Here is a 25,521-nt window from a genome sequence, read left to right on the forward strand (position 1 = left end):
GAAGGAAGGAAGGAAGGAAGAAAGGAAGGAAGGAAGGAAGGAAGGAAGGAAAGAAGGAAGGAAGGAAGGAAGGAAAGAAAGAAGGAAGGAAAGAAGGAAGGAAGGAAGGAAGGAAGGAAGGAAGGAAGGAAGGAAGCACCGTGTAGGCAGGAATTGATCAAAAGGTAAAACCATGTCATATGTTCCTTTGGGGCTTGTAAGGCTTGTTGTAATCAGTAGTCCATTTCTGCTCCCTTTAATTCTCCAGGTACATTGCTTAACTACTCACTCCTCTACCCATATACTCTACCTTTTGAAAATCTCATAGAAATATGTTCATCATCTCTTTAAAAACCTGAAAAAGGAAATCAAAATAGAACTGAGAAAGTGGAAAAAACCTCCCATGCTCCTGGATTGGATGGATCAACATCGTGAAAATGGCAATACTTCCCAAAGCTATCTACAAATTCAATGTCATACTTACAATATTCCAACATCATCCTTCATGGAAATAGAAGAGGCAATCCAAAAATTCATATGGAACAATAAAATTAAATAGTAAAAATGATCCTTACAGAAAGAACAGGCTGGAGGAATATCAATACCAAATTTCAAACTCTATTATAAAGCCATAGTAATCAAAACAGCTTGGTACTGGCACAAGAACAGACCGCAGGACCAATGGAATAAAATTGAAAACCCAGAAATGAACCCACAGACCTATAGCCATCAAATCTTCAACAAGGGAGCTACAAAAAATAGAATGGAAGAAAGATAGCCTCTTCAGTAAATGGTGCTGGCAAAATTGGTTAACTACTTGTAGAAACCTAAAGCTAGATCCATATATAGCACCCTGCACCAGAATCAACTCCAAATGGATCAAAGACCTAGGAGTCAAAGCAGACACTCTGATGGATGGAATAGGACACAGGATGGAATAGGAGAAACCCTAGGTCTCCTTGGCACAGGCTGAAATTTTCTTAAAAGAGACTCAGAAACACAACAAATCAAAGAAAGGTTGGACAAATGGGATTGCATGAAATTGCAGAGCTTCTGCATGGCAACGGACATAGTTAGCAAGATCAATAGAAAGCCCATGGATTGGGAGAAGATCTTCACTAACCATACAACGGACAAGGGTCTCATATCTAAAATATACCTGGAACTCAAAAAATTAAATCCCCCAACCACAAATTCTCAAAGTAAAAACTGCCCGATAAATAAGTGGGCTAAAGACTGAAAGAGAAACTTCTCTGAAGAGGAAAGAAGGATGGCCAATAGACACATGAAGAAATGCTCAACCTTCCTAGCCATAAAAGAAATGCAAATCAAAACAACATTGAGATACCACCTCACCCCAGTTACAATGGCTATAATCAAGAACTCTAATAACAACAGATGCTGGAGGGGATGTAGACAGAAGGAACCCTACTACATTGTTGGTGGGAGTGTAAACTTGTTCAACCACTTTGGAAAGCAGTATGGAGGTTCCTCAAAAGACTCCATATAGAGCTCCCCTATGACCCAGCAATCCCACTTTGGGGCATTTACCCAAATGATCACAAACAAGTTACCAGCACAACTATGTTCACTGCAGCATTATTTACCATAGCTTAGATATAGAAGCAACTCAGATGCCCCTCAGTAGATGAATGGATCGAGAAAATGTGCTATATATATATACACAATGGAATTCTATGCCTCCATCAGAAAGAATGACATTGCCCCATTTGTGAGGAAATGGAAAGACTTGGAAAAAATTATATTAAGTGAAGTAAGCCAGGCCCAAAGAAACATAGGTCCCATGGTTTCCCTTATTTGCAATAACTAGTATATGTCTGAGACAAGCAGAAAAGGTCAGATAAGTTGATGTTATGTGAAATGAACCCCAAGATAAGGATTCAAATGGTTTTTCTTTCTTACTATTGTTTCTGACATATTTATAAGATGATTTCTATGTTGCTTTTTATGTCCCTCCCCCACGGTATACCTCCTGCTTTCACTGTATTTGATGTTGGTATAATTTGTGGAGAGGAAGGGATAAAACAAATCGTTTAAATAGGGATACAGGTGGACCCACTGCAACAATGAGATGTACAAGTCATTTTGTCATAAAACAAATGTTACAACTTTGGCAGGGGGGGGTTGGGGGGGGAAGGGGGTGCGGTGGGGTAGGTGGGGTGGGAGATGGGAAGGGATGGGAAGGGGAAACAATGGAGGAGGCAACAATGCTTGATAAGAAATGTATTCATTACCTTGCCCATGTAATTTTAACCCCTCTGTATGGTATTTTTACAATAATGAAAAAAAAGAAATATGTTCATCAATGGCACAACAGGAAACCACACCCGAAGCCAAGGAATGGAGATTACTTTTCACTTAAAGAACATTCTGCTGACAGTTTTTATATATGTATATTATATGTATTGTTAATTATAGTTTTGAACTTGATGCAAGTATGGATGATCTTAATAGGTTTTGAGCACATCATGTGGTTATTTCATTTTCAAGTCTACATTCTGGACACCTGTAGCTCACACCTATATGCCTAATGACTCAGAAGGCTGAGATCTGATTATCTCAATTCAAAGCCAGCCCAGACTGACAAATCTGAGAAACTTATCTCTTATAGCCAGCAAAATAAAAAAATAAAATGCCAGAATTAGAAGTATGGTTCAAGTCGTAGCCCACCAGCTGTGAGTAAATAAAACTAAGAGTGCAAGTAAAAGCTCCAGTACAAGCACTAAATAAATAAGTCTGTATCCTGCTGTTTATTGCAAATATCATTTTATAAGAACAATAGCAACCCCTGTATATCAACTAAGTGCTTATTATCTACAGAGATTGGGCAAAATAAAGACTATGAATAGAGCACTAGTCTTGAAGAAACTGAGTAAGAACTTCATTCATTAGCCAGGCATTATTTCAATGATAGATGACTATGAAAAGTACATTGTGATGTAATATGAATAGATACTATGTAACGAATGCAAACTTAGGGCTGGGAAGGTGGCTCAGTGGTAGAGTGCTTGCCTTGCATGCATGAGGGCCTGGGTTCGATTCCTCAGCACCACATAAGCAAAAATGGCACTGTGGCTCAAGTGGTAGAATGCTAGCCTTGAGCTTAAGAGCTGAGGGATAGCGCCCAGGCTTAGAGTTCAGGCCCCATGACCGGACCCCAAAAATGTAAATGTATTTTTAATCTTAAAAATAAACTTCCATATGCATGGTTATATATGTCTGTATATATAACTTTACAGAGATGTGAGGAAATGTAGGACAGTCATCCCACCAGAAAGGTCTCCAAAGGGAGGAAGGGGTGAAAAACAAGGCAGGGGCAGAGTCCTACAAACAATCTGAAAACGAAGGCAAGCCAAAATTCCAAGACGCGGAAGACTTCAGAAACAGCTTAGGAAAGCCCAGATAAATCTTAGGCGAGCCTTGATATTGAAGAGAAGCACATATTAAATGTGTGAAAATGGAGCAGACATGAGAGAAGCGAATGGTCATGAAGCAACTTAAAACTTAAAGGCTTGGTCATTAAACTATACACTGGATGTCCTGAGCTAATTACGTATCTTTCTAAAGCATCTGATCTATAGCTACTAGAGACATGTGATGGTATGGGTACAGTTATGTGGCAGGAGGAACTCCGATAATGACCGAGTGGTGCCCCTAACCATCACATTTACAGCTTTTGATAACTGAGGGTCAAGGGTGTCCTCAAGGCTTTCAAATCACACAATCAAAGTCACTGGAGAGTTAAGACACTTGACTTACTTCTGTGTCATCTGTTAGTTCTCTTCACTTAAATAGAGTGATTGAGATGACTGTAATTGACATTGTTCTATAATGTCAGCTCAGTGATATAACCTTCTACACACCATGCTTCTTTCTACTTGAAACACAATAATCTTCTACAATCGATTGCCCTTTCAATGTAGAATTTTAACAAAGACTGCTAATTTTGAAAATCCCTGATATGTGAACTTTCTCATTTGATGTTTGTTAATGGAAAAACAGTCATTCTCATGCCAAAATTTGGCCATTTGCACAGAAGCCTACCTGATATCTCTCACATTTATGTGTCTCTGTGTATATATGCCAATTAGCATGAACCATATATAATTAAGAGGGGAATTCTCTGAACCACTATTTGGCATGCATATGACAAACTTGCCCTTAATTTACATTTGATTACTCCTAGTTAATGCACACATAATTTAATGAAGCCACAGCAGGCCCATTACACACTCCAGTGGGTTATCCAATTAGACAATATGCACCAAGCATTGAAGTATACTTTCAATGTGAATGGAATTCTTTTTCTCTTTCATAAAACAAAAGTCTTTCCAGGTGGAAATCTCTGCTTTCTTAAATAATGTTATTATTATTATCCATTACTATCCATTGTTATCATTTCACTCTTACTTGTCCATCCAGACTTTTCTGTCTGCAATAATATCTCCACAATTATCTTATCTGTCCATTCATTTTTTTGGCTGTTACTAACTTGCTTATATATGTGTGTTGGTATGTTTCTATAAAACTGTAGTTCCAATGAGTTGAATCACTACTTCTAGCTTTATATTTCAAAGTGCTTTAACTTTAAATTCACACTACTACTTATATTTCGCATAACATCATAATAAATACATAGACTAGTTCTGAAATATGAAAGAATTGTGATATAGTAAATATTGAAGTGAAAGATGGTCTGGCATTTTAAGGAATTTCCTTAGGTAAGAGATTCTCCATGAACAACAGCAATAGCAACTTCATCTGTGTGTGTATATGTATGTTTGTGTGTGTATATTAACAGTATCACCTTCATATCCAACAACAAACAGACCTAGCCCTAGGCAATTCTCACTTTAAGTCCTCATTTGACCCATTTCTGACAGCTTCAATTCAGCCCCAAAGGAAAAACAAATATTCTCCAAAGTTCCTAAAGTGACCCTTGTCTTTCTCTAGGAAAAGATAAATTAATTCCTAAGGAAACACACTCAAACTTGTTTTAATTTATCCATTGAAGTACTTTTCTCTGATCAAAAATTAAAAAGAAGAGATTTCTACAAACAGAAAGGCTTCTGTATAACACAAAAAAAGAAAAAAAAGAAAAAAGAGATTTCTGAGAAAGGAGAGTGAAGGGCAGATAGTATTATGAAGAGAAAATCAAGTATTTGTGGGAAATATTGTTCTCTGAGGGGCAGACAGAGTCTCCAAAAGCTCAGGTTTATATGGGCAAAAAGAGATCAGAGAATGGACAAATTAATATAGACTCAGATTTGACCAAGGGGTTTCACTTATTTATTTACTTTTTGCTTGTATGCATAAAAGGCAGCTATACTGATCTGAAGAATGAAAGGACTATTCACCAACTGTGCATCTCTTCTTAAATGTTTCAGCCTGTCTAGTGTTACTTTTAGGTAACTTATTCACAGAGAAAGGACTTTCTTGGATATATCCATTTCGCACCTGCTGTTGACTCCACAGCAGTCATTAAAGTCTCAAGTTTTCACCTCTTAACATTCAGAGCCCTACAGAGCATCATCTTGGAGAAATGGGATCATTCAGGGTGTCCACAAAAAACCCTGCTTGCTACTGGCTCTCTTTATGCTACTCTACCACATCCATAGATGCTTTTTCTTCTATCTTCTGTAACTAGGTTTCCTCCTCCTCCTCTTCCTTTCTTCTTCTACTTTGCTGCCAAAGACCTCCAACTCCTTACAGATTCAGTTCTGGAATGGGCACCATCTGGTGACATGGAGTTTCTTAAGTTCTGCGCTATTCATTTTGTGACTGCATAAATCATTCTACAAGCTTCTCTGCCCATTGTAAGATGGTTAGGGGCATCGTTGGCCTCTATTCAGTACATTCTAAGAAATACCTCCAGACACGGTCCATGTTCCCTGTGAGTACCAAAAAACAAAACAAAACAAAAACCCAAGACCTAGAGAAATGATTGAATATGTCTCTATTTCCTAGAAACTTTATGACTCGGGACTAACTAGAGAGTGAGAAGAAATTATCTTTACCATAGATGGCCTCAGAAAGAATCCTGATGAAATAGATAAAATTCAATTCCTTGATGAATTCCAGTTTATTTGCCAACATCCAGAAGCCGCTGAAAGGCGTGTGATATATTTTACTTGTCACCGTATCAGTTACAGGCGATAAAGATATCATTAGGATAAAAGAGCCTTTGTATTTTGATCTAAGATATGATGTTGGCAGCAATTTTTAGCAGGCTACAGATACCTAACACATTGTTGTACCATCCATAATGCCTTGTTAGGTTAGTGCAAGAAGACATTCTTGAGCTTCAGTGCTTTGTTGGCAAGTCACTGTGAATTCAGAAGAAGAAGAAACCAAAGCAATACAATGGTTAAGCAGCAAAGAACTGCCGCATGTCTCACTAATAAGATGTCTTGGGCCCATGCTCACCTTTCTAAATGCTGTTTATCTCATGGGTTTCTCCCCCGTTTTGTGATGAGGGAAGAGCTACAATCCCAGCTGTACCTTAGTGAGCTGACTGAAATTGCTCAAGTTTGTCAACTTCCCGGGCTTAAAAAAAATCATGTTCTTCACAATTAATTCTCCAAGCATATGTCATACCATTTCATACATTAGAGAGCTCATTAAAAAGCATTTAAGACGGTTTGTTGTGTGTGCTTCATTAAGGTTTGCTCTCCTGCATCATCATCGCCAATCCCCCCTGGAGTCAGTCTAGAAACACTGATGCTGTCCTTTCCCGCATTAACAAAACTCATCACTAAATTTCCTCTCCGGTGGCTCTCGTCATTTTCTACAATAACAACTACAGCACTTGCATCCGTGCATTTTACCTATGCCCCTAGAAATCAGTGCACATTTCAGCCCCCAGGGCTCCTTGCTTTCCCGTGCAGTTCACTCTCAGGTGTTGGGATGCCATTTTCTCCTTGGCCTCTAAGTTTCATGCTGCTTGCCTCAACTTCTCCTCTGGTCATTCCCCTGGGCCTGTGTTCTGGATGACAGATGGAACATGAGTCCTCCTCTGTCCCCAAACTCTGCCTAGGAGATCCCTACGAGCCTCCTAGTTCCAAGGACCATCCATTTGCTGATGACGCTCACGTTTCCATCTCTGGGACTGGTTCAGCTTTTCAATCAGTTCTCATATTCATATACTCTCAACTTCCTACTCACCAAACTTCTTGGGTCTAATAATCATATCAAAAGTAGTAGGGAGAAAAGCAGAAGTCTTGACTCATCATCTCTTCAGTTCATTTCTCCCCTGCCGAGCTTAACGTGAAAGTTCATCTCCTCAGTCTCCTAGCCCTGTGCACTGCTCATGAAAAGCCCTCACAAACTTCCCAGTGTGCTCTGGCCATGCTAATTCTAAAACAGCCCATCTGTCTGTCTGTCTGTCTGTCTGTCTGTCTGTCTCATTCCCTTTCTCATTCTGTGTCTCTGTCTCTGTCTCTGTCCCTCTGTGTCTCTGTCTTTCTCCCCCAACTTTGTCTTTCACCTCCTCATCTCTCTCTCCTTCTCTCTCTCACTCATCCTGCTTTCTGACACTCTAGGTATTCATCCTTGATCACTGTCCTGGCCTCCTTCCTACTCAGTACACAAAACCTTCTGATGTGATGCTTGTAACATAGCAGTTTTTGACTTGACTACAAGTAAACAAGAAAAAATGCAGTAAGATTTTGACATAGTCTGAAAAATCCCATTCATCTTGCTACATGGTTTTATTACTGAACAGTAACTGAGACAAATATCATTTGCATGTTCTAGATTCTCATCCATCTCTTGATCCCTGTGGACATATACAAAGATAATATAAAAACAATATGGTGAAAAGACCCATGATGAACACTGTCACCCCAAAACAAAAACATTATATAAGACATTCTAGTACATACAAGCATATAATTTATAAGACTAGTTTTGATAAATTTTCAAAAGCTCAAAATATCCAAGAGTAAAAACAGTGAACCTCCCTGCATTCTAACACACTTGTCAGAGAGCAGCTCTAGACTTTACAAGCATTAAACATGTTAAAATAAAATTTTGGATTTTGGTGTTACTGGGGTTTGAACCCAAGACCTCATGCTTGCTAAAGAAGTATTCTACCAATTGGGTCAAACTATCCACCCTTCAAATAAAACCACACCTTGATAATGGCTTTAGGTAAACATAAGAAAAGCCAATGTGAGAAATATTCAATCTGAAAAATTAGATGGAAATTTGCCTTTTGAGAAGGAAAAGAGGGGAAAATACCCTAGAAATCATTTCTTTTCCCTTTTCTCCTCTCTCTTTGTCTCTCTGTCTCTGTCTCTCTGTCTCTCTCTCTGCTGGTCCTGGGGCTTGAACTCAGGGCCTGGGATCTGTCCCTGAGCCTCTCTGTGTTCAAGGCTAGCACTCTACCATTTGAATCACAGTATCACTTCTAGCTTTTTCTGAGTAGTTTATTGGAAATAAGAGTCTTATTGACTTTCTTGCCTGGGCTGGCTTCAAACTGTGATCCTCAAATCCCAGCCTCCTGATTAGCTAGGATTACAGGTGTGAGCCACCAGCCCCTGGCTCATTTCTATCCAGAAGAAAGGATTCTGGAGTCTGGGGATATCTGAGTGAGAAATAAATACCTACACCAAGGTAAAAGGACAACTCTGAGGCCATTCTTGCTCTTTAGCCTAAAGATTGATAGGCTGCTTTGGGTGAAGGTAGAGGGCAACTACTGGCAGGGGAAAAACACTAACCAGAGGGTGACAAGGTACAGACAGAACCTTCTTAAACTACTGTTGTTAGTGTTTATGGAAGAAAACGCTAAGCTGGAAGTTTGATGTATATCAAAAGAGATGCTAAAACCCCAAATGGGAAACTAAATAGGACTTCCACATTGCTGACTAGAGATGATATCACGCACAAAATAATAATAATAAAAAACACATAAATAGTGGTCCCTTAAGGCTTTCCCTAGTGACTGTAGTCACCATACTTGATCTATTTCCCCTGATATTTGTACAACTAAGTTCTGTATAAACAATTTAAAGACACATATCTCTGAACATACAATTGTTGCGAGGTGATACAGCACTACATCGACATACTTGTCAATATGGAGGCATAAAACCATCCCCCCAGGTTATTTAGAGAAGCTGTTGGCAATGCTCTGACTCTTGTAGGCTTCTCCCACCATAGATGTGTCCAGCAGCCTCTGGAAAGTAGCTTTAACGGACCACTCAGAGAGCTTTGTAGGAGCCCCTTGTAGTATGTGTAAGGCCTAACTCAAATCAGCCTAACCTAGTCTACACTACCTATAATGTCTGCCCCTTTCTTATCTTGGAAAATGAATAAGCCTTTGCTTCTCTGGCATTCTGACTCGGTGAATTCTGTCACATTTCATGCATGGGCTGAGGCCCTCCAACCTAACAATTTCGGTGATACTCTCTCTGCATCTTGCTTGGGAAAGCAAATGGATAAGCTGATGGTTGAAGGGATATGTATAGAACAGGAGAGACCAGAGAGTTGGGGAGAGACCAGAGAGTTGGGAAGAGACTACACTGCCAAACTTACTGGGTCAACAGACAACTGACAAATCTCTTGATATAGGTCAGATAAGACCAAAAGACAGATTGAGTTTATTAGATCTTATCCAAAAGATCACTATGTATTAATTAGATTTTATCTTAGGACTTTTGTTAGATGGTTATAGAAAGCAGGTAATCCTCTTCCTTGGCTGTGAGGGGAAATCACCTTGGACCATGAAAACATCTATCATGGAAGGAGAAGAAAAATGCAGAAAGACCAGAAGAAAAATGGAGCATGGTCAAATAGAACAGGATATCCACCTCTTAATATAGACGTTTTGCTTACATGATCCAGTAGATCCTTTCCTTATTGAGCTAGTCTTGAGTTGCATCTTTTGATGCCTGTCACTAAAAGCATTGCATTGGAAAAATCCTTTCCAAATGGGTTGGAAGAAATCTGTTGCCCACATTTCTGCTACACTTGTATGGTTCTGAATCAAGAAAATGCAAAGGGTTGAAATAACAGTTTTAGTAGGCTCTTGTGAGAATGAAATCTTTCCATAGAGACCATGAGGATTCTAACTTAAGATGAGACCTAAATTGAAAGATGAACTGCTTTTGGCTGGAAGGTAAAAAATAAAAAGATTCAATTATGTTACCTGGTAATGAACTCTCTGGGAGCCAGAAGAAACTGATTGCAAGTCCTAATGAAAATGAAAAAAAAAAACCATATCTTAAAATGAGTTTGAACAAGCTGCCCACAATTCTATCAACTAAACTCTCAATTGAATGCAAAGACACTCATCTAGGAAATATCAAATTCTTCCAAATTCATCAGATGAGTAATGTCAGAAATAATAACATACCAAGTTGGATTGAGAAGAGACAGATCATTTGTCTTTGAAACTGAGATATCCTAAATGGTATTTAGAGGTAAGTAATATATTGTCATTTCCAGGGTAAGAGATAAACAAAAGTAGAAAACATATGCTTTTGTTATTTAAAAAAATGAGGATACTACTTAATTTGCATCTGAACTTTTGACTTTAAAGAGGTTTTCTAGAATGCCATCAACCACGTAGTCTCCATTTTATGCTGAATTCATACTGTCCTGGTAACTCTGTGGAGGGCAACTTGCTTTTTGCAAGTAGGAGTTTCCATAAGCCTCAAGGAGAAAGTCACTCACCATCTCTATCTGACCACAGTACAAATTAACAGGGGAGAAATGCGTGTGAGGCTTTACTGGCAGGTTCAGAAAGTCTGCCTCTGTTTATGAAGGTTTATAACTAAGTTGTCATTCTTGTCATATCCCCCAGGCCTTCTTGCTAATGAGTGTAGTGACTCTATTTTCAGATGTCAGCAAGTCTGGCTACCTTTGTCCTTACTGTTACCTCCCACAGGGCTGAATCACATTATTTTCTGTGTCCAAGTTAGTTTTTAAACTTCTCCTTATTTGTTGAGTTTATTCTTACTAATGAAAAGAAATCTACTCCCAATTGACTATTTAGTTGAATAAGCAAGCCAACATCATTAACAAAATTACTTGATTGGTACATTTTAAATGTAAAAAAAAAGTTGGGCAATCTTTATCATTCACTTTTTTATTGCAGATTTAACAAAATTCCACAGCAAAATTCAAATGTCATTTTGAAAAGTAGGACACTATAGTTTCACAGAATATAGATTTGAACTTGAGCCTATGTTAAAAAGTTCACAAACTTTTACATATTTCGCTCAAACTCTCCCACGCTCATGTCAGTACTTAAAATTGGGCTTCTATTGCTAAATAGTTTGCATTCCTAATTCCAGCTTTATTCTCAACAGTGTTAAAAAGAAATATTAATAAGTTTACATCATTGTGCTCATCCCACTCAAATGTATTTCTGCTGAAACAGAATTAAATATTGTAACTAAGGGTACAACTTGAAGGGATTTTAAACACCTGTGTATCTACTCTAAGATATTTATTTATGTATATAATGTGTTGCACAAAATAGAGTTGTATCCATCAGAATTATCCAACAGTTTGGAAAAAACACAAATGCCTCAGTCTTATCTAAGAAAAGCAACTCTAAAAAGCATCTCACAATAAAAAGCACTAATAACGAAATGTTTCTTTAGGCTTTACCATTTGAAGAGTGAAAGCAATTAATAAACCCTGTGAAAATACCAACGTTACAGCAATTATAATGATGAGTTTGATTCTCCTGGCTTTGCTGGTTCAGATTACATTCATAGGAACATCATCTATTAAATTACCCTGCTTTCTTTCTTTATGGCAAGACCAGATTGAGGGGACAATAATAACAGAAAAATTATTCCTTTGTGACTGGATAAATTCTCAGTGAAATATGGGTTTTTCCTGTAGGACTTTCCTATTTTAAAAGATATAGCTGGCAGTCTTTGACAGAAATCAGATACGAAACATTGAGTAAACCCAAATCTCTGTCTTCTTTTATCCATCAATATCTTTTGAAGTTTACACAGTTCAGAAAACCAAACACAGGTGTATAATCTGGCAAGAAGACAGAAGTATCAAGCTACAGTTACGAAATATACTCAAGCTACAGCCCCTTGGAATTAATCCAGTCAATTCTTTTCCATTTCAACCAGCAAAGTAAAAAACAGAAGTGATGGGGTGAGGGAGGGAAAGAAATTTTAATAGCATACATTTCCATTTCACTTAGAAGCACACACACACCCACACACCCACATACACCTATATACACATACACAGCTGGTAATGGTTCATAGAAATGGACAGCTGAATAGCATCATTAGTAAAATAAACTCACCTCCTGTAAACGGTCTATGTACATACGGCAAGTCTCCAAATCACAGTCTCCACGCACAACGAGAATACCTAATGGAATGGCTAAGAGTAAAGGAGAAAAGAAAGGTGTAAAAATAACATAGTTGATTCTTCTAGATGGGCATAATTCTGTTGCTCAGAGATTAACAGGTAATTCCCTAAGTATTCTGAGCATTTCCATACAAAGAAATTAGCAACCCCCTTCCTAGGCCCCCATGATGATTTGTTTCTTCCTACAGTCGCCCTACATTTTCCTTGTATGATCCATGTTTTTCCTGCCACCTGCCTTTCTCACTCTATCTCAGTGGCCCTCATATGAAGTATAATATATAATATAGTAGCAATGGTCTGGAGGCTGCTTCCAGCCAGCTGAATTCTACACGTCCAGTAGAAGTCATGAGGATACAGCGTGAAGGAGAAATCTAACATTCAGGTTTCTGGACACATCCCCCTTTCTCTCTCAAATGCATGGTGTTTCATAGTTTGGTTGTTTTACAACAAATCTAAGGCAGTATTAGAACCTGGTGGCCAACATCACATGTGTGAAATCAACAATCCTGCCCATTCTTTGAGTTACTTTAAAAACTGTTTTAATCAAATAATCCTTGACTGTGAATTGGAAAAAAGAAAGGCAATTTCTATCACAATTCTATGGTAAGGATTTATAAACTCACTTCTAAATGCAAACTCCAGTGTTGCTTTGGTTTGGCAAACCATTCAAGTTAGCTCTTTGTTCTTGTGAATTACGTACCTCCTCGGTTTGCACACTAAGGTGTTTATAATAGGTATTTCCAGTCTTATGAAGATGAAATGTAGCCCTGTGTTTTAAATTGAATTTCTAAAACATCAATATCAGGTAGTTCTCCCTCATTCCTTTCACTATCTTTTGAGCATCTTTTATTAGAAAATCAATATACTCAAGCATCTATTTCCTAATCTATCATTATACTACAAAGAATAGTGAGCAGTAGTAGTTCCACAGTTACATTCTTTCTTACTTACAAGTAATTTTCACTCCTCCAATGGAAAAAATAACTGTTGTAGAAAAAAAAATGTTGTAGACTGACACTTTTCTTTAGGGTTTTTCATTATTGATAATTAACTGCCCTATTCCATTGACATTTCATTCCTGTTAATTAAGAGTAGTGAGGGTGCTTATGGCCTGAGCAGTAATGTCACTATTCCTGTCCTGGAAGATTCGTCTTAGTTTGGGCCAGGAGACACTGCTCCAATAAGCATTAGTCAATATTCAGTCTATGCAATGGAATATTTATTGCAGTCATCAAGTGAAATCCAAAAGTTCTAAGATTTAAAAGAAGGAAAAAAGTTGGTTCTGAGAACAAGATGGCAGATTTAACGCATATACTTTCTCTCCCATCAGCAATGCTCTGACAGACGTTAAGAAAGTTATAAATCAACAGAAGTGAGCAGAGATTGTAAAGAGAAAAGAGAGATGGAAGGAAAGGATGAAGAACTGGCAGCTATGTGGGACCTTACTGAGTCAAATATTACGGTATGGGTGAAGATAGATGGAGACTGACACAGTTCACCCGGACAGGGTCTTCATCAGGTTTGCAACCGGGCAGCACTGGGATATCAGAAATGCTTACAGAGGGCAGCTAAAACAGAAGCCCTGGCTGCTACATTCCCTACTGACCATTCTTGCTAGGCACAGTTGTCTAACAGAAAATAAGAGTAACTGTCCATGTGCAGAATACAATGATCCTGAGCTGCTTTCTCCCAACTCAACGCCCCCAAAAGCTGTCAGCCAGAGCCCTACTTTCTTGGAAAGAAACTGGAATAAGCTTATGTCATAAATGCAGCAAACTTGTGAGGGAATGTATTAGCAGGGGAGCAAGCAAGAACTTGAGTGTAATCTATGCACACACACACACACACACACACACACACACACATACACACGTTCAACATCAAGTTGCAAAACTGTTAAATAAAATGGATCCCTTTTCCTACTTTGCAAATAATCCTTCTTGGATGAGATACTTGAATAACTTACCAAGATTCATTAATTCTTATACTCTATGGAGTGTTAAGACATAACAGTGTTTGCAACCCAGAGCTAGATTTCTATCTTTTTCAATTCTCAGGCTTCATCCAAATCACTGACTCCTCTATATATGCATGTTGATCATCCAGACCTAACCTTGATCTTTCTCCTAAGCCTAGGCAAATACCTGCCCCTATGGGGTTTATTTGTATTCATAAATAAGTGCCCTGTCCCCTGGGAGGCCAGCTGAGAGGGTGCGGCCTAGGGAGGTCCTAGGGGTAGGCTTGGAACCTTTGGGGTAAGAATGTGACAACTTAATGCATAGTTTGCAAGTGGGTAGAACAAGCTCAAGGTGAGTCTTTTCATTTAGACACAACCACCCAGGAAGCAAAGCAAAACTGGAAGAGAATCACAGCAAAGCCATCTATCTAAAGCTCAGGCAGAGCTCTCCTGGACTTAAAGGCAGCATTGATGAGCTACATCAAGTGCCTCCATACCAAAGCTGGAAGTCAGTGCATTTTTTTACCCAGGTCAGAGTTTCCATCTAGCTTTTACATGTTCCACTTTGCACATGAATTATCAGGCAATGGAGAAATCTCTCTAGAGCAGAATCTAGTAACCAAAACAAAAATGGAATAAAATGAAACTTAAGGGAAATAAATATTTTTTAAAACTTTAAGATACCCAGAGTTCAGAGAAAATGATCCATCCATGAAAATGAAATGTGCTTATATATTTAAAGGAGCATAAAAGTAAGAAAAGGAGGAGAATCCTGTATCAAGAATCTACTGGATTGATTACCCCAAACGAAGGGTGAATGCTCAGTTTAAAAAAAAAAAGAGGGGACTGGGAAGGTGGCTCAGTGGTAGAGTGCTTGCCTTGCAAGCATGAGGGCCTGGGTTCAATTCCTCAGCACTACATAAACAGAAAAAACTGGACGTGGTGCTAGGGCTTAAGTGGTAGCTAGCCTTGAGCTGAAGAGCTGAGGGACAGCGCCCAGGCCCAGAGTTCAAGCCCCACAACCAACAACAAAAAGAGGAATAGCTAAGTAGAAGAAATGGAAAACCTAAGGGTAAAGGAGAAAAGCAAAAGAAACCCCCAAGGAGGTGAAGCTAGAAGACCTCAGGAAGACGACATTTGGGCTATTAAACAATTAGACCACGACTCCAGAGTCAGACATGTCAAAAACTGTCATCACTAAGATTCTCAAAGCCCATATAGAACTATTTTCTAACCAAAGATTAAAATGTCTTGGAAGTCCTGCATCTGTGTTGGTGTAAATATAATGAATACGCAACACTATATCACTTTGAAAATGTTCTGCTTCCACCTATTCCAGAGAACAAGTGTTAGACTATAGTAAAGCAGAAACACTCAGACATTCTTTCTAACAATGTTTCCAATGATTTGTAGAACCCCGGCTAACACCTGCCAAATACTTTCCAGGACTCAATTATCACCTTGCCCATGCAATCCTTTCAGAATGGGCACAGGTGCACTTTCAAGAAGCTGAAGTTAGACAATGACCAGAGATGATTTTTGGCACTCTTGGGAGCCTCAATCTCCAAGTTATTACATCACATTTCCTTTCCACAGAGAGGTTTGGGCTTTGCTACCCAATTTTCCAGAATAATTTGCTGGCTGATATAGGGATAGATGCACAGGAGGTAAATATGTATTTATCAAGAAAATGGCAAATATAAAAATCAGCATAAAATAGTTATCTTGGAACAAGAAGGATGAGGGAGGTGTTTGTTCTATTTCTTAATCAAGGTGATATTATGATTAGCCTTTAATATCCTCATTTTAAATATACATAATTCAATATGTTTGACTGGGCTACAGGATGCCCACATTATTTCTGGCTGTGAGAATGTGTCTGGAAGAGATGAGAATTCATATCATGAACTGAGCCAAAAATGTGTGGGAGATGGAATCCTAACATCAAATCTGTGGACGGCCTGAAGAGAAGAAAAGGAAAGGCACATTTTTTCTCTCCTTAAGCTAGAACACCATCCTGTTTTGCCATCAAACATCATAGCTCTTAATTTTCTGGCCTTTGTGCTCTTACATCAGTGACAGGCCAAACCCACCCTAGTTTTCAGGCCCTCAACCTATGCTGAGACATACACTATCACCTCATCTGGTTTTCAGGTCTTCGGACCTGGATCAACATAGACCAGACTTTTTCCTGTTTTCCCAACTTGCAGATGACATAATGTTCTACCTGGCCTTTATTTGTAGGAGCCAATCGCATCCCATCACAGATCTCTTCTTAGGTATTTACGTATTCTAATGTCTGTATTTCCCTAGTGAACGCTCATTAGTAGTTGCATACACAGAGATAAGGCAGCCATCAGCCAATCAGGAAGTGAGCCCTCAAGACAATGAAATACTCAGGAAATTATAGAGTTAACTGGTGATCCTCAGCCTTGAGGGAATTATCCTACAAATTGCTTATTGCCCACCAAAACATAAGCCCTGCCCTGGCTCTCTCTCAGCATTTACTCTGACCTCCACTAACCCCCTTTATCTATTTCTGTTTGTGTAAATGTCGCATAATTGAGACCAGAATTAAATAATGCATTGAAAAGTTCTTTATACATTGTAACCACTCATAAATAAAATGTCAACAGGACTTACTAATTATTTTTTTCTGTTCTACTTGAAGTTAGGACTACTTGAGCATATTTTGTACATTATGTCAAATAGTGCATAAATTAACACTATTCATCTTCAGGAAATTCAAGTATTGTTTCTACAGGAAAAATTTAAAGTATAGATGAGCTAAAAGAAAATGTCCAAAAACAACTGTTAAAATACATATTTTACCACAAATTCTAAGAAGAATCAGGGATGTGTGAAGCTTAGGTGCCCTGTATATGAGACTCATTTACTCAACATCTTAAAGACCAAAATTATACTAAAAGGTACCTGGAGTATTTAAAACAAACTGAAAACATAGTCTGCAAACATCAAAAGGGTGAGGAAAAGGAAAGTCAAAGAATGTTTCCAAGTGAATCAACTATCTGAAGGAAGATCAACTCTGGGGTACACTGACTCACCTTCTCAGAGATTGAAGCAAACTGTATTCTAAAACAACCTAGGAATTTGCTGAGCTATGATTATGCATGTTCCACAAGCGCTGTGCTCCAAGGCCTGGTCTAAAGATTTATAGACACAGCATTGAGAGAAGCCAGGTAGCCGAAGTCATTTTATTGTCCTGTAAGAGTAAATCACATTCCACCTCTGAAAAGCCAACCATGCTACAACAGACTCTCTCTGTCTCTCTCTATCTCTCTGTCTTTCTCTGCTTCTCTCTGTCTGTCTCTCTCTGTCTGTCTGTCTCTCTCTCTGTGAGAGAGAGTTCTAGGAAAAAGATCTGCATATTTCTGACTCATATTGTATAGTATAATATATGATTTACACGAATTTTAGCATGAGCAGAAAACAACTAGATGAATGAAACACTGATGATAATGATTAGGATGAGAATGAGAAAGAAGGATAAGGGAGAGGAGGAGAGGAGGGAGGAAGAGGAGAAAAGGAGTAGAGGGAAAGAAAGGAGAGTGACCAGGAAGACGAGAAGAAACTTACATTAGTGTAAAAAATGCCAACTTAATTTTGCTATTGAATGTTTGCCACAATCCTGACAGGTGGATGCCATTGTTCGAACTTTCATATGGGGAAACTACCTCAGAAAAATAACTTACCCTAGATGTCACAACTACCCAGGGGAACAACTCAGTGTCCAATCTTGCTTTCCTTTACCTGAGAGCCGCCCTGAGCTATTCCCACTTCTCATCCAACTTCAGCATTACAGAAAGGTGGAGTCTCTGTTAGTTTTCCCCACTGAGTTCCAAAAAGTGAATGCATGAGTGGTGGGCTGGCCAGGAAGAGAATGGCATCATTTGTCCCATATTCAAGCTACACAGGGGCCAAACCAAACCATGCCAAGCCTGCAGGAAGGAGTGGGTGCTCAAACACAGAAGCTCTAAGTTATGTATTTTCATTATTGTACATGGCAGGGTTGTGTGAGCCCTTTCAGTGTCCCCTCACTTGCCTCCTTCTCTAATAGGCCTGCTTCTGAGTGTCTTGCAGCCTGGGAATCCAGGCTTGCTCTGTTACCTATGCTCCAACTCAGGGTCCATAAGAATTAAGGTGAATGCTGTTCAGCTTATAATGAAATGCAATTGTATAATGTGATCAGATGCTAATTGTTTAGGAATCAGTAGGCATGGTGACAATACATCAGACTTGAATCAAAATTAGACAGAAAATCACATGACTGGTTTTCTTATTAAACTCCTTACATGAGAATTTCCAATCTTGAACTGAAAAGCTAATGGACTACACATATAAACTAAACATAAAATAATGCCATGCAGTCTCTTGACATGTGAATGTCAATCTCATACATGTGACATGTATTAGATGAACAAGATATTCATAGGTGTGTCCCAGGGACATATTTTTATTGTTTTCTGGGCAGTAGTTTCCATTAACTTACTGACATCTAACACTGTCATTTGGTAGGTTTACTATGACAGTTGTTCTCATACCATTCATTGTAATGTTTAATTACTATTAAACATTAAGTATTATATTTAACTACTATATAGAGAATATAGTATTTAATATTCTAAATATCATAATTACAGATACTGTGTGTGTGTGTGTGTGTGTGTGTGTGTGTGTGTGTGTGTGTGTGTGTGTGTGTGTGTGTGTGTGTGTGTGTGTGTGTATGTACCAGTGTTAGGGCTTAAATTCAGGACTGGGCTTTGTCCCTGAAGGTTTTTTTTTTTGTTGTTTTCTTTTTTTGACTTGAGCCATAGCTTCACTTCTGGCTTTTTGGAGATAAGAATCTCATTTCTGCCCAGGCTGGCTTCAGACCTTGATCTTTGGATCTCAGCTTCCTGAGTAGCTAGGATTATAGATGTGAGCCACCAGCGCCTGGCTATCGTTAGTTACTTTTGAACACTTTGATGGCTCTATGAGCTTGGCTTGCCCTTGATTCTTTGACAACGCAGTGTGAAAATCTTATGTGATGAGCAAAACCACAGGCCCACCCATCGGCATTACTGTGAAGATAAAGTCAATGCCTGCAATACACACACTGAGCAAACCCTTCCTTTAATCAGTCCTAATAAGCCATATTAGATTCATCACATTTTCCTCTAAATTCTATTACCAACATGTAAAGTGCTGGCCTTTCAGAAATCCTTAGAGCGATTTCAGCAGACCACATGTGAGAAAACTCATGGCAGATAACGTGCTGCACCAAAGCTTCTTATACCAAAGCAAATCAATAAAGGAATCTGCCAGACCTACAGAGGACATAAAGGGAATCGCAGCTGACTGCTTTGTAACATAAGGAAACGCTCTGGAGCCAAAGCAAGAATGAGCCACCTCTAACACCAAGTCCTTGTGAAGCTGATCATGGGATTTACAAAAAGGTGGAAACAACAGTTAATTCATGCTCTGGAAGGTACAGCGATGTGTTCAACAAGGTATCACAGTGGAAATAAAGAGCTGAGAGCTCAGCATGGGAACAAAAAAAAGGGATTTAATTATCTGACACTTTTACTATTACATTGCAAGTCCTGTTAAAACAGGATTGCAGCTAAATGGGGCCATTTACTTATTCAAGGCACAAACAAAACTATCTTCAGTGGGATCATTAAAAAGAAGGTGTGATTCTTTAGAGAAAAGCTTCTCAGAAACTGCATATGTTTGCAAGATTTGGGTTTTCCCTTCTAAAGAGACTCAGAAAAATAATAGAATTGCAGAGACTTTGTGAAGGCTTAAAAAAGAAGTTAGCACTTTCTGCAGCGAGCAATCATAATACTGATAAATGTTATAAAGTAAGGGCCAGCCACAGTGTCTGTAATGCCAGGTACTGAGGAGTCAGAGATCAGAAGGATCAAGTTTCATAGCCAGCTCATGCACAAAGTTCGCAACCCCCATCTCAACTAATAAAAAAACTGACAAGCTCATGTCTGTCATCCTAGCATTTAGGCAGGAAGCATAAATAGGATTAGAGTTCATGCAAGGCTATGCGGCATAAAACGTGAGACCCTGTTCAAGAAATAACTAAAGCAGACGCATGGCTCAAATGGCAGAACTTCTCCCTAGAAAGTACAAGACCCTGAATTCAAACCCCAGCTCTGTCTTCCTCCCACAAAAAAGGTCACAAAATAAAAAAGGAAATTGAAAAGTATGGTAAACCATCAAAATACAGATAATAATCCTACAATCAATACATTGTGTGATAGAATTTCTGACGTATTGACCAACATTGGAGTTTACGCTAAGTTGTTGCCATCTTTAATCAACTCCATGTAGTATTAATGTTTAAAAAAATCTCAATAGGCTGGAAAACAACCACAACAAAAAAAACTATTTTAAAAAAGTGACACAGGCAGTAAACTAAGAAATCTTGTATTTGGCAATGGCATTATAGATACAGCCTCAAAAGCATAACTCATGAAAGAAAAACTAAACAAATTTGACTTCATTAAAATGAAAACACCTGTGCTGTGATGAACACATAAGACAACAGAAAACACACATCTGATAAAAGAAGTAAGAGGATCAAAAAATACACGAAATCCTTGAATTTCAGTAGAAGCAACTATTTTTTAATGGGCAAAAGGTCTGAACATTCATACTACCCTCCCACCCCCAAAGGAAATTAAAAGCAAAGAATATCAAAAGGGGCTCTAGATAGTCTGTGATTAGAGAATTGCAAATTAAATTAATGAGAGCCACTACCCACTGATGATAATGCTGAGCTAATGCTATCAAGTACTGGGATGGACGTGAAGCCTCTGATCCATGGCTGCTGAAAATACAAAATGGCACCCACTTCAGGAGGTACCATGGAGGATTTTTACAAAATTAAACATAACTGCTTAGCAGCTTACAGTCCATCCTCGTGTTCCTTTGTATTCACCCAACTGAACTGGATATTACATCCATGCAAAAATGAACACATTAAGCGAAGTAAGCCAGGCCTGAAGAAACATAGGTCCCACATTTTCCCTTATTTGCAATAACTAGTATATGTCTGAGACAAGCAGAAAAGGTCAGATAAGATGACGTTAGGTGAAATGAACCCCAAGATAAGGACACAGTGTTTTTTTTCTTGCTATTGTTTCTAATGTATTTATAAGGTGAATTTTTTGCTTTGTATGTCCCTCCCTCACAGTATAACCCCTGTTTTCACTGTATTTGATGAATAATTTGGGGAGGGGAAGGGAAAAAACAAATTTTAAATAGGGATATAGGTGGACCCATTGCAACAATGAAATGTACAAGACGTTATGTCGAAAAATGAACTTTACAACTTTGTGGGGGGGAGTGTAGTTGTGGAGATGGGAGGGCAGGGATGGTAGGGGGGAAACAAAGGAGGAGGCAACAATGCTTGATAAGAAATGTATTCATTACCTTGCTCATGTAATTGTAACCCCTTTGTATGGCATTTTCACAATAAAAACTTATTTTAAAAATGAACACATGAATGTGTACAGCATCCTTTGAAAACTTGGATTAAAAAAGAAATCAACATTTCCTTCAGCAGGTAAAACAAAAGAAACCAATGGACATGAGTTAAAGTCCAATGCAAAGGAATATGACAGCAAAAAATAAATCAGCAATCATCACCCAAGAGACATGGTAGAAGTTTAAATACAGTATGCTAAGGAAAATCTGAGTAAATCCACATAGTTCATAATTCCAACTTCATGGCATTCTAGAAAAGGCAGAAGGATTGTGAAAATAGGATTAATAAATGCCAGAAGTTAGGAAGATGAATAGAAAAAAGTATAGCACATAAAATAAAGCACAGCACAGCCTATTTTTTTTTTAGCGGTGAGACTGTTCTGACATTGCAATAGTAAATATCTATCATTATACATTTGTGAAATCTCATATAAGTATAGGATCAAAGAAGGAAATCAAATGCATCGAACTAATAAGTATTATCAGGTGAAATTAGGAAGGATTAGGCGGGACTGTCAGGTTGGAGAGCTATATAGAATTCTCTCCCTCTCATTTAATTTTTCTGTAGATTTATAACTATTCTACCAGCCACCAGTGGTTCATACCATGAATCCTAGCTCCTTGGGAGGCTGAGGATGAAAGGAACATAATGGGCGGCCAACCCCGACAGAAAAGTCCTTACGTCCCCTTTTCAATCCATAGTTGACTATGCCGTCTCTGATAGCCTAAAATACTTGGAAAGCTGAAACTGGGAGGATTACAGTCGCAGGCCAACCTAGGCAGAAAAGGCAGAGATGTCTCTTCACAAGGAGAATCTGGATGAGGTGGTACCTGCCTGTCAACACAGAAACTATGTATGGGGAAAAACAAAATGGCGATCACTAGCTAGTCATGCACCTGGGGCAGAAACTAGCACCTAATTTTTTTTAAATAACCAGTGTCAAACAAGGCTGCGGCTCGTGGCTTTGTGGTAGAACAGGAGGCACTGAGCTCAGTCTCCAGAGAAAAATGGCATTTGTTTGCTATGGGCAAAATTTTTGCTAGTATCAGATAATATTGACAGAAAAACAAGTATGATCTGCTATGACATTATCGCTATTGAAGAAGTCAAAGATATGATGTGAATTGGGAACTAAAGGTAATAATCACAAAGGAGAAGCAGGAAATACCGCCCCCCCCAAAAAAAAAGGTTGATAAGGGACAAGTGGAATCTTTCCATTTTACCTCATTACCTTGAAATACACCAGGGTTATCAAGGATTAAATTCCTACCTAGTGGCCGACAATAATAATGAGAGAGACTCAACTGGAAATATTTCAATCAAAGTTCCCCATCCTTGGGCCACAGCCATAACTTTCCAACAACCTGCCATCATTAACTGCCCATCCCTCACCTGGAAGCAGCCAGACACATCTAATAAGCAAATCAGCATACAAAAGGAAACGGAACAACGGGTCTGTCAAAGATTTCACAGCCTCTGGTTTCTTGTGATTAAAAATGATTCCAGAGTTTGGATTCCCTAACTTCCTGCCCATAGTTAATTTAAAATGTCACTCATAAGATGAAAGGAAGCCATGTCGTTTTTTTCATTTCCTTCTTCTGGACCTTGTGACTTTTGGGGTGTGCTTTCTATAAAGCACTGGCAGGTTCTCTATAAAGTTGAGTTTCAAATTCCATCAAATTTCTTTTCATCACAGGTATAAAACTTGAGAAAGGAACCCGAAAAGTTTGCAAATCACTCATTGTTTTGTTTTGTTTAAAAAAAATCTTGTTAACTGAAGAGAAACAGTTCAATTTTAAATGAAGCAATCAATGGAAACAAAAATCAGTGTCTTTAGCAAACTCTGGAAACAAATTCACTAACAGGAATTTTTACAGCTCAGACTCATTAGGAGTGAAAACACTCTCAAGCAAACAAGTCAGAGTGAAAATTTAAATCCTATCTAGTTTCTACAAGGTTGATAGGTTTATCTTTCCTTCTTTCCTTTCTTTCTTCATTCATTCTTTCCTTCCTTCTTCCCATCCTTTCTCCCCTCTCTCTATTTTTCTTTCTTTCCTTCGTTTTCTTTCTTCCTTCCTTTCTTTCTTTCTTCTTTATACCCTTTCTTCCCTCTCCTTCTTCCTTTCCCTCCCTTTTTTCTTTTTTTCTTTTCTTTCTCACTTCTTCCTTCTTTCCTTTCTTCTACCTTTTCTCCCCCTCTCCCTCTTTTTTCTTCCTTCCTTCCTTTCCCTTTCCTTCCTTCTTTCCTTTCCTTCCTTCCCATTATTCCTTCTCTCCTTTCTTCCTTCACATCCTTCCTTCCTATCCTCCTCCCCCTCTTCTTCCCTCCTTTCCTTCCTTCCTTCTTTTTCTTTCTTTCTAATTTGTAGTAGTAGAGTTTTAATTGAGTGCTGATGACCTTGACAATTCCTGAAGACCACAAAGGGACTGCTAAGGGCAGTCTGCTAAGGGCATGCTGCTGATTACACTGTCTTGTCTCATTCTGGATGTATAGGTTTTAATCTCTTCCTTCCATTAGGTAAGCAATGTTTGTTAGAGGAGAAAAAAGGAGGTGCATGGTTTTTCCATACCACTTGCACATTTCCTGTTATTTGAAAATAAGCACTGGCAAATGGTTGACTAGTTCTGTTTTGTTTGTCTTCCAACTATTGCTAGCTCACGGTAAGAACTCAATCTATGTTTTCTGTTAGATGAGACGAGCACCTAGTATCTGGCCTACATCTGATACAAGTTTGTAGTTGCTGAAAGTATGAATGCATGATGATTGAATTGCTCTACCACCTTTATGTATTTGTCAAATTGAATTGAAGCCAAATGTGGAAAGCGAGAACAAGGAAAACTCCAGGGATCTATCTTCTCCATTTTGCAGGTGTTAGACTCCCAAAGAACAGAGCAGGGAAGGGAAAAAGCAGAAAATTGAAAGTGGTGGCAAATGCCAACTTAACCAAGTGCTTGTTGCCTGGATATGAAGTGTCTTCCCAAAGAATGTGTGTGTTTGTAAAGTTACATCTTCAGCTGATGGCACTACGGAGAGCTGACTGGGTCATGAATGTGCTAACTTCAACAATGGGTGAATTCTCTTCATGAATTCAAATATCAAAGTATTTCTAAAAATTCATAGTAGTTGAACAATGTTCTACAGAGGTAAATTAACAATTTTTTAATTCCCCAGAATGGATTTTTTTTATGTACTGACATGTACTATTTGTCTTGCCATTATCCCATTTAAAATTCAGCATAATAATCATCTGCATTACATTTACATTATATTTGGTATCATAAGTAATTGCTAGATGATTTTAAATATCTGGGAGTTTGTGTTCAAGTTACATCTGAAATAACCTGCATAGATTATATAGAGAATCTGTGTAATTAGGTATGTATTCACAGTGGGCCTAGAACTAATCTGCCACAAGATAACTATATATTTTTTAATTCTACAGTTGAATTCTATTGTTGAAGTAAAGAAAGAGATTCGGAGGTGATGGAGGGTGCAGTTTGAAAAAAGCCAGCCTACTGTGGACTTGGCTGTCCTGATCTGCGATGGGTACATGACAGGTGACAGCAGAGCCTTGAACAACTGCCACCACGATCCTCACTGCTTCCACCGTGGGAGAGCAGGGTCATGGGCCCACAGGAGCACCGGAGGGTTCAGATCTTAGCTTACATTTAACCTTCCACACCCTATTTGAGAGATGAACGACGT

General features: G+C 38.6%; 1 protein-coding gene across 1 annotated transcript in view; it reads right to left on the reverse strand.

The window, feature by feature from the left end:
* Positions 1–25,521, reverse strand: part of Dgki (diacylglycerol kinase, iota) — a 423,919-nt gene that overhangs the window by 89,691 nt on the left and 308,707 nt on the right. The window contains exons 24-25 of the mRNA XM_013021551.1: positions 12,287–12,366; positions 10,151–10,195 (exon numbers count right to left, since the gene is read on the reverse strand). Of these exons, the coding sequence (XP_012877005.1) occupies positions 10,151–10,195; positions 12,287–12,366 (125 nt within the window). The remainder of the gene's footprint in view (positions 1–10,150; positions 10,196–12,286; positions 12,367–25,521) is intronic.

This window comes from Dipodomys ordii, unplaced genomic scaffold, assembly GCF_000151885.1.
Source record: "Dipodomys ordii isolate 6190 unplaced genomic scaffold, Dord_2.0 Scaffold56, whole genome shotgun sequence".
Taxonomy (NCBI): domain Eukaryota; kingdom Metazoa; phylum Chordata; class Mammalia; order Rodentia; family Heteromyidae; genus Dipodomys; species Dipodomys ordii.